The sequence below is a fragment of the Euwallacea similis genome, chromosome 4 (genome assembly GCF_039881205.1).
Source record: "Euwallacea similis isolate ESF13 chromosome 4, ESF131.1, whole genome shotgun sequence".
Lineage (NCBI taxonomy): Eukaryota > Metazoa > Arthropoda > Insecta > Coleoptera > Curculionidae > Euwallacea > Euwallacea similis.
Genome location: NC_089612.1, coordinates 1,241,116 through 1,254,758, shown reverse-complemented (window position 1 = coordinate 1,254,758; position 13,643 = coordinate 1,241,116). Strand labels below are relative to the sequence as shown.

The 13,643-nt window shown below is 36.3% G+C and overlaps 2 protein-coding genes across 2 annotated transcripts in view; both read left to right on the top strand.

Moving 5' to 3' along the window:
• Positions 1-8,914, top strand: part of rk (rickets) — a 55,058-nt gene extending 46,144 nt beyond the window's left edge. Inside the window, exons 7-20 of the mRNA XM_066388934.1 lie at positions 940-1,011; positions 2,963-3,034; positions 3,118-3,186; positions 3,290-3,433; positions 3,538-3,678; positions 3,734-3,799; positions 3,857-4,000; positions 4,053-4,124; positions 4,208-4,494; positions 4,553-4,939; positions 5,652-6,432; positions 7,480-7,761; positions 7,814-8,111; positions 8,168-8,914. Coding sequence (XP_066245031.1) covers positions 940-1,011; positions 2,963-3,034; positions 3,118-3,186; positions 3,290-3,433; positions 3,538-3,678; positions 3,734-3,799; positions 3,857-4,000; positions 4,053-4,124; positions 4,208-4,494; positions 4,553-4,939; positions 5,652-6,432; positions 7,480-7,761; positions 7,814-8,111; positions 8,168-8,614 — 3,262 coding nt within the window. The 3' untranslated portion in view covers positions 8,615-8,914. The remainder of the gene's footprint in view (positions 1-939; positions 1,012-2,962; positions 3,035-3,117; positions 3,187-3,289; positions 3,434-3,537; positions 3,679-3,733; positions 3,800-3,856; positions 4,001-4,052; positions 4,125-4,207; positions 4,495-4,552; positions 4,940-5,651; positions 6,433-7,479; positions 7,762-7,813; positions 8,112-8,167) is intronic.
• Positions 8,915-9,510: 596 nt separating this feature from the next.
• Positions 9,511-13,625, top strand: LOC136408124 (pyridoxine/pyridoxamine 5'-phosphate oxidase-like). The gene is made up of 5 exons (XM_066388954.1): positions 9,511-9,656; positions 11,299-11,398; positions 11,456-11,521; positions 13,213-13,418; positions 13,474-13,625. Exons 1-5 carry the CDS (start codon positions 9,526-9,528, stop codon positions 13,595-13,597), a joined length of 627 nt encoding a protein of 208 aa, XP_066245051.1. The 5' UTR covers positions 9,511-9,525; the 3' UTR covers positions 13,598-13,625.
• Positions 13,626-13,643: the final 18 nt, after the last annotated feature.

Here is a 13,643-nt window from a genome sequence, read left to right as displayed (position 1 = left end):
GCAGAAAGACGTAGAATTGTTAGAGTTGCAAAAGTTAGAGTAGTTTGGCCTCAGAAGATTACACACCAGTAGAATTTTAGAGCAAAGTCGAAAAATGTGTGATGAATAAGTGATTGATTAATATTTGCGTTAACTCAGCTGGTTTAACTTGTGCTTGGTAGTTTGGTGTGGATTTAACTATAGTAGTCAATGTGATATAGTGGTTTGTTTTGTTTGGGTTGACAAATTTTTAAATGAAAAAACATGGAGTGAATATTTCCTCTAAAATGTTCTTCGTTTCCTTGAAAATATGCACGAGAGGAAGCCCCGAGGAGATGTCACTCATCGGAAAAGCCCCCTTTCCATTTTGAAAGATTTACATGAGTTTTTCTTTTTTAGAAAATTTATCTATATTTTATCCTTAAAATTTAATATAAATGAGGTTTTTGAAGAGTTTTTCTATGTTTTTATACTTGAAATTTATCAAAATTAACTCTTTCAAGACGACCACGGATAACTCCCCGAGGAGAAAAATTCTTAACGCTCAGAAAAGTTTTGCTTCCTTCGTAACCATCTCTTTGATAAATGAATGTTTACAGATTCCAAATTGCCGATTTTCTTCTTTTCCCTCAATTTTGTGTGATTTCAATCAAATTTTTTAATCTATTTTCGACACGCTCCTCCTGCAAGGAGGACGCTTCGAATATACTTACATACGAATGGATATGAAGTGCCTAAAAGGTCGATAATCACACTAAAGTTCGTGATCTATGAGGATTTTATGCGGAAATGTGATATATGCTTGATAAAGAGAGAAAGCGCTACAGAACCTCTGCAAGAATTTATGTAGACTAATATTCGCATTTATCATCACTTCCTTAAGAATTTTTTAGCTGGGTTTTGTAGAGGACATTTCATAGTTGCTTATATTATCATACAAATATAACTGGTGTTTTATAGGAACTTGGCCAGCAACCAGATATCCAGTATCACTATGGACTCATTTCCGCCCATGAATAGCCTGCTCATCTTGTAAGTATAACTTAAGCAAAATGTTTTTTGAGGGGGTTATTTGACATTCTTAATCGCCCTTATACAGACTTATTACAAATTAATAATTCGGAGTTGACACTAAACCCCTGATAAGCTTGATTTATTATGTTCACCCTCAAAATACACAAGAGCCTGGCAAATTTGTAATTGAAAATCAAGCCACTCTTCAGGGAAGTTTTTAAATCAGAATCGAGGAACGGTTGGATACGTGAAAGAATTATAAAGTACACATAGATTTTGTGATAACATTTTGATGTTTAATTAACAATATGTTTTGCGGGTAAAATCCATGTCTGTGATTCTAGTTTTTGTATGTCTACAATTCCCTAACATATATTCTTGAGACTATTTCATTGGCGTTCATCGTAAAAGTTCGACTCACAAGAAGTGGTTAAAATCCGAGTATCAATAGTTTGTTCAAATTTAAATTATCGGTTTAGTTAAGTCGAGTATATTTCTAAGTCTTGAATTTAGCAAATGGTTCGATTCTAGTGTTGTCGACCTAACAGCTCGTGGACGTACAGCTTAAGTTTTGGACAAGGAGAATTTATTGATGAGTTGCAGTTAAAATCTCTTAAATTTAAAGGTTTAATCGTTACTAGCACGCCTCTGCTTATCAAATGTTAAACTTCAACTGCTAATAAGTTTTTAGATAATAGTGAAGGTTGCCTGGAGTCTTTTTCTAATAGCTCATTGGCGTAGGTTTGAACAGAAAAAATTACTAAAAAATTAGATGTTTACCTTGAGTCTAGTAAATTTGTGATTTTAAATTTGATGGTTTAATCTTTACTAGCACGTCTCTGCTTATCAACTGTTGAATTTAATAACTTTTTAAATTATAGTATAAGTTGGATGGACTCTTTATTTACAGATTTGGACAAGGAAAAATTGTTAGGGAATCACATGTTTACCGCAGGTCTAGTAAATTTAAATTTGATGGTTTAATCAAGGCTAGTACGGGCCTGTTTCAATTTCAAACATTAAATTTGATAAATTATTAAATTCTAGAGCAGATTGTATTATGTGTTTTTCACAGTTCTCCAGTTTATTAAGTTGAAATTTGATTGTTTAATAAAAACTAGTGGGTACGCCCCTGTTTTTCAAATGTTTGATTTAAATTTTTGTTGTTGTAATAGGGATTTCGTTTGATTTTGCTGAGTTGCAAGAGAAAACTCTTCAAAAATCATATATTTAAATCGAATTTATTATTTTAAAATATGTTGGTTTAATTAAGACTAATACGCCTCTTTTCCGAGTACAAAATTTGATACATCTTCAAATTCATTTAGGGGTTGTAAAGTGTCTTAACAATATAGTTCATTGGCGTACACCTGGAGGCGCGGAAAATCTTGAATAATCTGAAGATGATGAAATTTAGTTTTGTCAGTTCAATTAAGCCTGGTACGTCTTTGTTTTGGAATTGTGCACACTTTCACATATTCGCTCAGTGCTCATTTTCATGTGCACAATTATTAATTATTAAATTTATCAATGTTTTAATAGAGAGTATATATTCCTGACTTCTATTAAATCCCCATCGGCGTGCTCTTTCATTTTCGCTCCCCAGTTTGTCCAGCTTTGTCGCAAAACAGTTACTAGAAACTCCACCATATTTTCCACTAGAGTCCTTACATTTAAATCCACTTAGTATTTCAAAACGTTCCTCCTTCCAATTTGTCTTTTTGTCTGTGCAAAAAGGATACGAAACAAGTGAATTGTGGAGCCATGTTATTTGCCTTTAACTGTCCGCACGAGACCCTTTAACGTTCCAACAAAGAAAAAATAAGGGTAAACATGGAAAAGCCATATATCTAAAATTCGCGTTCTAAGGGATTTCCTTCTGTTGACCTGAAAAACAACAAGGGGTCTCAACTCGAGGGTTGATATTGTTGCAACATAACAAATTTGTGATGAGAAGTTACGGTTTCAGGTTATTAAAAAGGAACCAAATCGTGCAGATTGAAGACTTTGGATTCGTCCACCTCACTTCACTGAGAATTCTGTGAGTACTGAAATAGAATTATACACAATTTACTTCAAACTTTGCGTCTTTGGAATTGCGACAGTAAATCATGTTTGTTCCAGCGAACTTGACGACAACTTTCTTACTCAGATTCCTGTGGCCATTACCAAACTTCCGGATTTGCAGGAACTGTAAGTCTCTAAATTATCTCTCTAGCATGTTTTGTTTCTGGTAAATTTCAGTAGTAAAAACTTTGAAAACGAGATAATTTTTAATCAGGAAAGCATTTCGCAGGTCCATCTCAGGAAATAGGATTAAGTTCATTGCTGGAGGGGTGCTGCAACTGACCCCAGCCCTTGCCCTTTTAGAACTGAAAGGGAACCCTTTGGTTGCAGTAGATGCCCAAGCGTTTTCCCACCTACCTCGCCTCCGAAAGCTGCAAGTATTATATTCCATTTATTTGTCTTTGTTTTAGTTTTATTTCCCTTTTCTTCTTCATTTTTATGAGATACCTACAATGTTCTGTATATTTCAATTTTCAGTATTCTCTCCGATGCCAAAGAACTGTCGACATTCCCGAATTTAAACGGAACTAGTTCCCTCGAAGTTTTAAGGCTGGATAGGGCTGGATTGAGCCACGTTCCTTCATCCATATGTAGTTTTTGCCCCAAACTGAAAAGTTTGTAAGTTTCCGATTTTAATTCTAATAAAACTCCGTAACTGTTTTTCCTCTTGCAGGGATGTTAAATCGAATAAATTGGAAGAAGTTCCCGACCTTAATAACTGTCGGGAAATAAGGGTATTGTGAGTTCTTTCTCTAAACTAACGAGTCACTTTAGCTAAAAATGTAATTATTTCTAGAGATTTAGCAAGTAATTCAATTAGGTCAATTGAAGGGAGGCCATTTCGTGGAATGTACCAAATGCACGATTTATTGTTAGCCCACAATCGGATTCAGTACATTCCTATGGATGCTTTTTATAATTTATCGAAACTGCAAGTTTTGTAAGTAAAAAAATATGCTTAACATGAAAAACGACCGTATTATTTGTTTCAGGGATATGGAGCATAATCAAATATCCTTCATACATCCTGAAGCATTTTTGGCTATATCAAAAGTCGAGGATTTGTGAGTATCAAATGCCTCTTCAATACCAAAAAAGAGACTCAATAACTTGCTGTAGAGTCATTGGAATAAATGATTTTTTCCAGGAATTTAGGCAACAACGTGTTCCCGCAACTACCCACCGCAGGGCTAGAAAGGCTACTGCACTTGAAAACATTCAACAATCCCAATTTAAGAGAATTTCCTCCTCCAGAGGAGTTTCCGAGGATCCAGACTCTGATTTTATCATATGCTTACCATTGCTGCGCATTTTTACCCTTGGTACCCTCAAACCCACCCCCCATTGCCAAAGACATAATTGTGTTTCCAGATATCGAGGATATCGATTTGAATATCTGGAATAGTTCTTCCGTGGATATTTGGCCTTCCCAACGTAAGGAATTATTTATCTATGCAAATTTTTCCAGAGATAAAAACTATTATATTTCCAGAGAACATTACCAAAAGCTTTGGAAGACAATTCGAGGCCATATGGGAAAACATCAGATCTGATTTTACTTATCCAGGAAATTTTCCTTCATACATGGAAGAATATATCTCCGAAGAAGATGTTCCAGTAAGATTTCCTGGAGACTCTCTAGTAACAGATGCTCCAGGAAAAATCCAGTGCCTCCCACTTCCAGGCCCATTCCTGCCGTGTCAGGATTTATTCGATTGGTGGACCTTGAGATGTGGGGTCTGGATAGTCTTCCTTTGCTCCCTCCTCGGAAACGGAACTGTAGTGTTTGTTCTCATATTTTCCAGAAGTAAAATGGATGTTCCAAAGTTTTTAGTGTGCAACTTAGCAGCTGCAGATTTTTTCATGGGAATTTACCTAGGTAAAATCGCGTTTTTTAACTAGAGTTGTAGGTATATATATAGTGTGTTCACGAACATGAAATATCCATGTAAAAAAATGCACGTGACCCGTTCAAGGCGAGAGCATTGAACAGGACCGTAGTCAGCCCGCTATTACACTAAAACAAATTTTTAGAAAAGTTCTGAGAGCACTAGAATTTAGCCATTTCTATTGTTTTTCAAAAATAATGACTTGCTGTATGACAAACAGTTAAAAAGTTTTGTCTATAATCGATTATGCGTGTACAATAAACGTTCTCCATGCAAAACTGAACAAGTTCAATCCTGTGAAACGCCTCCGCCCTTGTGGCACATCGATGGTTCACGGACCAGTCAGCGACGACCAAATTAGCGATCATGTTTGGTTTGTTTACATGGACATTTTATATCCTAAGACCCACTATAAGATAAAAGCACTGCAATCTGCAGCCGCACTTCTTTATACATGATGATGACGATAGACCGGCTATAACACGTTTCCACGGAGATTAACCTTTTGGCCATTATTTGCCACGGCCCATATGGAAGTTATCTTCCAGATAAAGTTGCCAGGACCTTAATCTGGTGGCTCTTAGTCTGAGACTCGCCATTTATCAAATTATGTTTCATAGCTAACTTGTGTCACATGATCGTTATCTTTGATGGGGTTAGTTAATACGAGTTTATTTGTTAAATCCCTGGATCTAATTCCAGGATTCCTGGCTGTCGTCGACGCTTCCACCCTAGGCGAGTTCCGCATGTATGCCATCCCCTGGCAAATGTCTCCTGGATGTCAATTAGCCGGATTTCTAGGGGTTCTCAGCTCCGAGCTGTCTGTCTACACGCTGGCAGTGATTACCCTGGAAAGGAACTATGCCATAACTCATGCTATGCACCTCAATAAACGTTTATCTTTAAGACACGCCGGTTATATCATGATATGTGGATGGAGTTTCGCGATAGTAATGGCCGTTCTCCCGCTTTTTAACATCTCAGATTACCGAAAGTTCGCGGTGTGTTTGCCTTTCGAGATAAAGGACGTGGGGAGCTTAACTTACGTAGTGTTTCTCATGTTTATTAATGGGGTGGCATTTTTAATCCTTATGGGTTGCTATCTCAAAATGTACTGTGCCATCCGAGGATCTCAAGCCTGGAACTCGAATGACTCCCGTATAGCCAAGAGGATGGCCCTTTTAGTGTTTACGGACTTCTTGTGTTGGTCACCCATCGCATTTTTTTCCTTGACCGCAGCATTCGGACTGCAACTTATCACTCTAGAGCAAGCCAAAGTTTTCACAGTGTTCGTTTTGCCTTTAAATTCGTGCTGCAACCCGTTTTTGTACGCAATTTTGACTAAGCAGTTCAAGAAGGATTGTGTGATGATATGTAAGGCCATTGAGGAGAGTCGAGTCACGAGGGGGATTGGAAGATGTCGGCATAGCTCCAATTTCAGTAATAGACAGACTCCTGCTAATACCAATAGTTTAGCTGATAGGTAAGTATCGTAACTTGCACCCGGAAGCCCTTACATTTGATCTACATATGCAAAACTGGATTTTCAAAAATTTTAACTCTCAAAAATGGGGAGAGTATTACAATAAAATTTTTTGATATTACTGGCCCAAGTATCCTCATTGTTTCGTGAAATTCTTTCTCGAAATTAACAGCGGCGCACTACTCCAAGGTCCAAAATCAGGAAATTCCAGAATGGAGAGAATATACAGTGCTGCAATAGTACGTCAGGCTTTTTTAGCTTCTACACCACCAGAGTTAACAATTTTTCTCTTCTACAAATTTGCACAGCACATAAAGGCCTATTTCCAGAACTTATTTTCTAATGTATAGGGTGACCTCAAAAAGTGTGACGATATACAACTTCATTATTTTAAATGGAACTCGTCATTTTTTTGTGATTTTCGGATTTTTTGTTAAATTTTAAGGTCAGTTTATGTAAGGTGTCCTACCTTTAAATTTTGTCATTTCCGAGTTAGTTATTCGGAAAAATTTTACAGCTGCAAGGTTCCGTGGAAATCGGTATTGTGAGCTAATCGTTGTGAATTTCGAAATCAGTCTTCTGGGGTTCAAAGAGTACCTAATAAGTTATGTTTTGACGTAGTTTAATAAAAAAAGCCCTCCACAACAGGCGAAATCAGCTTCCGAAATAATATGACTTCAAACCTCAATAACTTGCTTATTTCAAATGGAATACCTCAACTTTCTCGATGACATCGTGTTTAAAATTCACAAATCTACAACTTTTATTAACATTACCCTATCTTAGCCATTTCCGAGTTCCTGAAAATTGCCCCTTTTTGGCTTCTAAATTTTTTGATAATCATGAAAAAATTGTTAACTTTATTAACATAAAAGCTAAGGAAGTCTGACGCACTCTTGTAAGTTCTTGTATTTTTAATTTTTTTCCAAAACGAGGAAACTTGCCACTTTTCAAACATCACTCTTCGATATTTCGGAATTCCAAAGAACAAAAATTTTAAAATGATGTGATTTCATCAACTATTTCAAACAATAAGAGCGTTTTCAGATCATCAAGGGAGAATCAACACCACCAGATTCCTCAATGCACCTGCAACACCAAACTCCTGGGTGATAAAGGGCAACCTCGAGTTCCACAGAGACTAGAAAGGCAACCTACCTCTAGAGAATGGTTGCTAAGCAAGGCAAGATGGTTGTTTTGCGTGCGGCGACCACCCAGACACCGGCGACCTCCCAACACCACTTACACCTACCAAATTGCAGAGATCCAACAAAAGCAGCACAAGAGAGCTTCTTCCATGTCTTCCAGTGAGAATTTCAGTTCTTCAAGGTGAGAATTTCAAGGTTGTTGATAATTATATTTAATAAATGAATGAGGCTAGGTCTGATTCCTGGAGGAATAATCCTCATAACTGCGGAATTCCTCTGAGAATGTTGGATCCGAAAAGACGAGCTGCATCCTGGGTGGTAACAAGGAAAACATCGCAAGATTCCAATTTGTCGAGTTCAAGGAATGATTCCTCTGGATCTGCCACCACCGCAAGTACTAGCACTTGGAGAATGTCACGATCCAGCGGCTCCAGTGAACCTTCCAGAATCATCAGAGTTAAACCCAGATTAACCAGGCAATATGCTTTTCATGATGATCTGGATCCTCCAGGGTCTCCTGGACGCTTAACGGTACGTAATATTTCTTTTGTAATTATATCAAGACGGATGAATTTCTTTTTTTATAGGTCCGCTTCCTCACAACCATTCCATCAGCTGCAGAGACCAGTATGTTAGAAGAAGAAGCTCAATCGAGTTCAGCAGTAAGTCCCGCCAAAGAAAATGATGATTCTCCAGAACCTTTCTACGCAATTTTGCATAGTCCCGTAGCCCCTTCAACCCCCACCCGTAGACAGTCCATTATAACCCTTCATCCAGCCTCAGAGACGTTGAATAATAATAATGATTCTGATGGTAATAAAGAGATTGCCGCTACCTCCATTAGCATTGCCAACGAAACGTTGGTTGCAGAGAGTGATAATGAAGTTATTACAAGTAGTATTACAGAAGTAGATTTAGTTCAGGTTAATAGTACGTGTAACGGTGGTGTGAGTAATGGTGTAAGTAGTAGTGAAATTCTTGTTGCTAGTCATCAGTCAGTTGTGCAAGTGTCTGAGGCTGGTTCCTCTAGCTGACAGTAGGAGTATTTAATGTAATGAAATCGTTTATTTATGGATTGCATCCCTCCAGTAACACTGCCTCCATCCATAGGCATAGCTGCAGCTGATCCATGCACATTGAGCCACAAAGGCTCTTATTTAAATATCCTGATAAATATTTTAAATTTAAGCTATTAGAAAAAGAGGTGCTGAAAGCATTTTAATGATTTTTCAACGATCAGTGATAATGAATGTCCTTCCTTCAGAGAGATTGTAATGGGGGTTCGAATAATTTATATGGGTCAGAAATTATCAGAAATTATAATAAATTAGGATAATAATACTCAAGAAATACTGTGAATGGTGATATTAATTTATTTCATTAGTATTAGACTATAATTTATTGAACTATTTATTACTTTTTATAATGCGCAAATAGGTGTATTAAATGATTATTAAATAAACTAGCTGAATTGAATAGATTTGCTATAGGAAAGATATATTTATACACGAGGGGCGGGAGCTCAATATTTTGCGGTATTGTTATGGTTAATGAAGACTGGTTGATAACCTTATAAACTTTCATAGAAATAGGAAATGATTAGTAGTTGGAAATAAATAAATTTCTTATTAAATCTATGAAAATTAGATTTTCATTTCTACGGTAAATTTCCTTCGCCGTAATATGCAGAAAATCTTCAAACTTGCCTGCTGAGGCCATCTGTGAGCAACAATGTGAAGATTAGTTCATAAGGAAGGGGGGCCAGGTCCCTTTGTCAGTTCGTGTAAGCGGGACAAGGACAGACTGTAATCTTCAAGTCTGTCGAATACCAAATTACTCAATCTATGAATTACAGCAAAAAGTAAACGGAGTATGATGTTCCAGCATTGTAATCGTCTTATCATTAAATAATTGTGGTGAAGAAACAAAGTTAACAAAAGTAATCATGTCGTCTAAACTTGCTAAAATCGAAATTCTCCCCAACCAACGTCCTTTAGATCTCCTAAAGGACTGGATAGATGACTTTCGAAGACACACCACCGTTCCTGTAATATTTAGTTTGGCTACTGTCGGAAAGTAAGTCCTAATTTTGGTTCCTAGCCCAAATAAATTCAATCCCTACCGTATAAACAATGTAAAATAAACATAAAATAGTCTATGACAGCAGTAATAACTTTTTTAGAAATGTTAGAAAGTTTGGGTTTTCTAGGTTATGTTACCAATGTTTCTATTTTTTTTAATTTGCAAAAATTTAATTAGTTTTGAGCAGATTTTCTATATTTGTTTGAGGCAATAAATATTTCTCAATCTTTGCTTTGCTAAATTACAATAGTTAGTTTAGTTGAATAAGTTTTCAATGGCAATAACGATAAGTTAAATTGAACTCAATATGTTGAAGACCTTTCCTTCACCACATTGTCCAGAAAGTTTTATGTTTATTTGCAATTTTGGTCTTTTTTTCATATTAAATAAATAAAAAAAAAGGTTTGTAATTACTTTTAGTAGCTTAGGCAAGCGAGATTATCATTTATTGCTCACTTCTTGAGGTTTAGACTCATTTTTATATTTTATTTCACAATATTGACAGTGCCTTGCAAAGAAATGTAATGTAAAAAATATGCTTTGCGGTCGTATTCAATTTAGGCATGGGTGTAACACTGGTTAGAATTAATTTCCGTTGAATGAGCAGTGCTATAGAATATGCAAGATTACGAAGGATAAACAAGATTTATTAATTCATTTTTGAACTTTAGATATATGTTTACACAATAATGTATTTTAATGTAATTTTTTTGTATAAAAATTAGATTTCATAGCGTCCAATAGAGTGATATCTTTCCAAGCAGTCTTCAACATGAAGTCCTGATTTTCGATTACAAGTGTTGCATAAATAATTAGTTTGGCGTCTTCCATCCTTGATTTTTCTATTTGAACATACAGAAGAATCTTTAAGGTTTACATTTTCACAGTGCCACAATATGTGTAGTCTGCCATTAAACCTTTCCTCTTTATCTGAGAACGAGGGTCTTCCTGATTTTGAAAATGTTCCATCAAGAAAATCACCTACAAGTTGTTTCACTGATTTTCAGACAATTTTGCGTAGCGAATGAGTTTCTGTTTAAACTAGGTTTTCGTAACTTCAATTGATAGAAGCACCGTATTGGTTCGTGAACCAATACAGTGCAATTTATCTTCGTTCAGAGAAAGTGTTAACTGATATATAGATGAATATGTCGGAATTTAGTAGATCATAAGTTTTAGTATTATGGTATTAGAGTTAGTAATATGATAATGATGAACAAACTACCCACCGCTACCAAATGGACAAATGTCGAGGAATTCTATTTGGGACTAGAGTATGCCTCGGGAACGAAGAAGCAAAGGTAGGAGCAAAAAATACGCAACCGAGATATGCAGGGTGTTTCCTAAGTACGGTACGTAACGTCGGGAGCGTATTCTGTCGCTAAAATAAAGGGAATTTTGCTATATAAACTATATCCCAAAAATGCTTCGTCACGGAAATACAGGGTGTGAAAGTTTCATAAAAAAATTACTTGGTAAACGTGGTACGCCCGTGTAGACATATGACCGCAAAGAAATAAATTACATTTCCAGGATTCCAACTCCTTATGAAAAATTAATAGCATAATAATATTTTGAATTGTTTGAAGTAAAATATCAAAAATCTGTTAATATTACAGATTAATTATTTTTATAGCAGTGGAGATGTTAAAAACAGATTTATAGCCCTTCAAAACTTGACTGAAGATGGGTTGGTGTTCAACACAAATCGTAACAGTCCTAAAGTTCAACAGATTGTAAGTTAAGAAAAAACTTGATTATTGACAGTACCTAATACAATGAATTTCATAAAGGAAGAAAATCCTAAAGTTGCTGCCTGTTTCCCATTCGCGTATACAGATGGGAATACATTACGACAGGTAAATTTTAATAGGCTATTAGCAAATCAATTGAGTATTTTTGCATTGTGATGGATGATTATGATAATGTCGACAAAAGGCAGGAATTACGAAACTGCTCATAAGTATCGGTCAATAGCTCAGAGCATTGAGCCCATTATGTCTCGCGGAAGTGAAATTCAGCAGCAGTAGTCTCGCTATTGGGACGAAACTGCTTGACCTCAGGGGTAATGAGATTGGCTATACGAAAGCTGAACATTCCCGTCAGCACGAATCAAGGTGTCTCGTCCTTTTCAAGGTTTTCCCTGAATCCGGGTCCTCGGCAATACCCATCATTTGTTCATGTTACAAAATCATGATTCACGTCGTTTAAACACAAACATATAAGCGCAAAATCTTCGTATTCAAAAAAGAAAAAATTTGTCCCTCACAGTGGAAAGTGTCCATGGTAGATGACTGACTAAGGCCATCTAGCTACCTTCCATAAATCGTTGAATGCTAACTTTGAAACGATGACCTTTTATGTTTAATATTTGGCGGCTAGCCCGGTTTAGTTAGTATCACGCAATGCGGTGCATTTATTTTGACTCAATCGACTTTTGACTTAAAAGTTGTGACAAATCGCCAGCAGTTCCAAGTCGTAGCCCCCAATCAGGCACCTGCCAGTAGCCCAGTCTCATATGCAATAGTGGCCAAATAAACACACTTACGACTGGACGAGAGGGCTTATATACAGGATGTAACATAATTAGGGGTTTTCCTTTTAATACGATATTGACCTCAAAAAACTAAGCAATATTTTTATATGACATTTTTTTGAAATCTCAAAAAAACGAAATATGCGCAGAAGAGTTTTAATAAATTTTTGTACAAAATCTAAATCCATTCCTGCTTAAAATAGCAAATTCAATGTAAAGGAAATGAAATGTCCCACAAAAAATTATCAGCTATTGTAAAAACGCAAAAAACATTTAATGTTTACTGTTTTTATGCAATTTACCTATGCCGCTTAAAAATCAGTCGTGAAGGTGAGCTCCAGGTGTTATTTTAATTGTGTTAATTTGCGAGGTTACATGAAAACTTATTGTTTACGAGAGAAATTAACACAGTGAAAGAGTTGCGTGAACGGATAGAAAAAGCTGCAGAAATAATTGGAGGAAAACCATCTCTTCTAACAGCATGTACAGAGTCGTGGATAAGGCGAGCGACAATTCGTGCAAATGAAACCAATGGCGACAATTTCGAACACCTTTTGTAGCCAGTTCCGGAGTGAGCAGTAGCTAAAGATATGGTACTTATTAAAACTTTCATAGGTGTATATTTCGGTTGCTTTTAAGGTTTCGAAAAAATGTATTAAAATATTGTTTAGTTTTTTGAAGTCTATGTCGTATTAAAAGGAAAACCCCTACTTATGTTACACCCTGTATAGGTGTACGTATCATGTTTAATCTGATCACCAGGTCAAGGGACGCGAAATTGAGTAATCTCTGTATAATATTATATATTATGTATAATAGTTGTAGGTGTGTTTATTTGGCCATTATTGTATATATTGTAGTCCTCTACCTTTGGTTCATCGATTTGAAGCGAGGGAAGGTCGTTACAAATTAACTCTTACTTTCCCATCGTACGATATAGTGACGTTAACCTGTTATTTACAATTGCGTATTTCTTTTTTGGCTATATCAAGGGCTTTGTTAATACATTTCAAGGTCCGCATAGAGGGAACCGCTGAAAAAGTCACAACTAAAATTACCCAAGAAACCTTTAATTCATTTCCGTTACATGTAAAAATGAGAGCCCTCCTTATTCCCGAGCAAAGCGTTGAGGTGCAGTGGGATGAGTTGAAGGCCCGACATGACGCACTTCTAGCGAAAGTGTCCAGGAATGAAGTAGAAGCAAATCCACCTGAACATTTGTATATTATGTGATTTCCTTCTCACTTCTGTAGGGCTAGACGAATCATTTTTTAGAGTGGAATACAAAATCTTGCCCAAGACATTCGATTTCTACCATGCACATAACGAGGAAATAGCAGACAGGGTTTTCTTTAAGTGTGTTTCAGGAGCATGGACCCATACCCACTTGACTGCGTAACATTGTATAATGAAATGTATTTTGGAGATGATTAATAACAGTCACA

Bases quoted from the DNA above. Each gene is read 5' to 3' on its own strand.
- LOC136408124 (XM_066388954.1), top strand. From the start codon at position 9,526: ATGTCGTCTAAACTTGCTAAAATCGAAATTCTCCCCAACCAACGTCCT. The intron at 9,657-11,298 runs GTAAGTCCTAAT...TTATTTTTATAG, and splicing joins AGTTTGGCTACTGTCGGAAA to CAGTGGAGATGTTAAAAACA. The intron at 11,399-11,455 runs GTAAGTTAAGAA...AATTTCATAAAG, and splicing joins GTCCTAAAGTTCAACAGATT to GAAGAAAATCCTAAAGTTGC.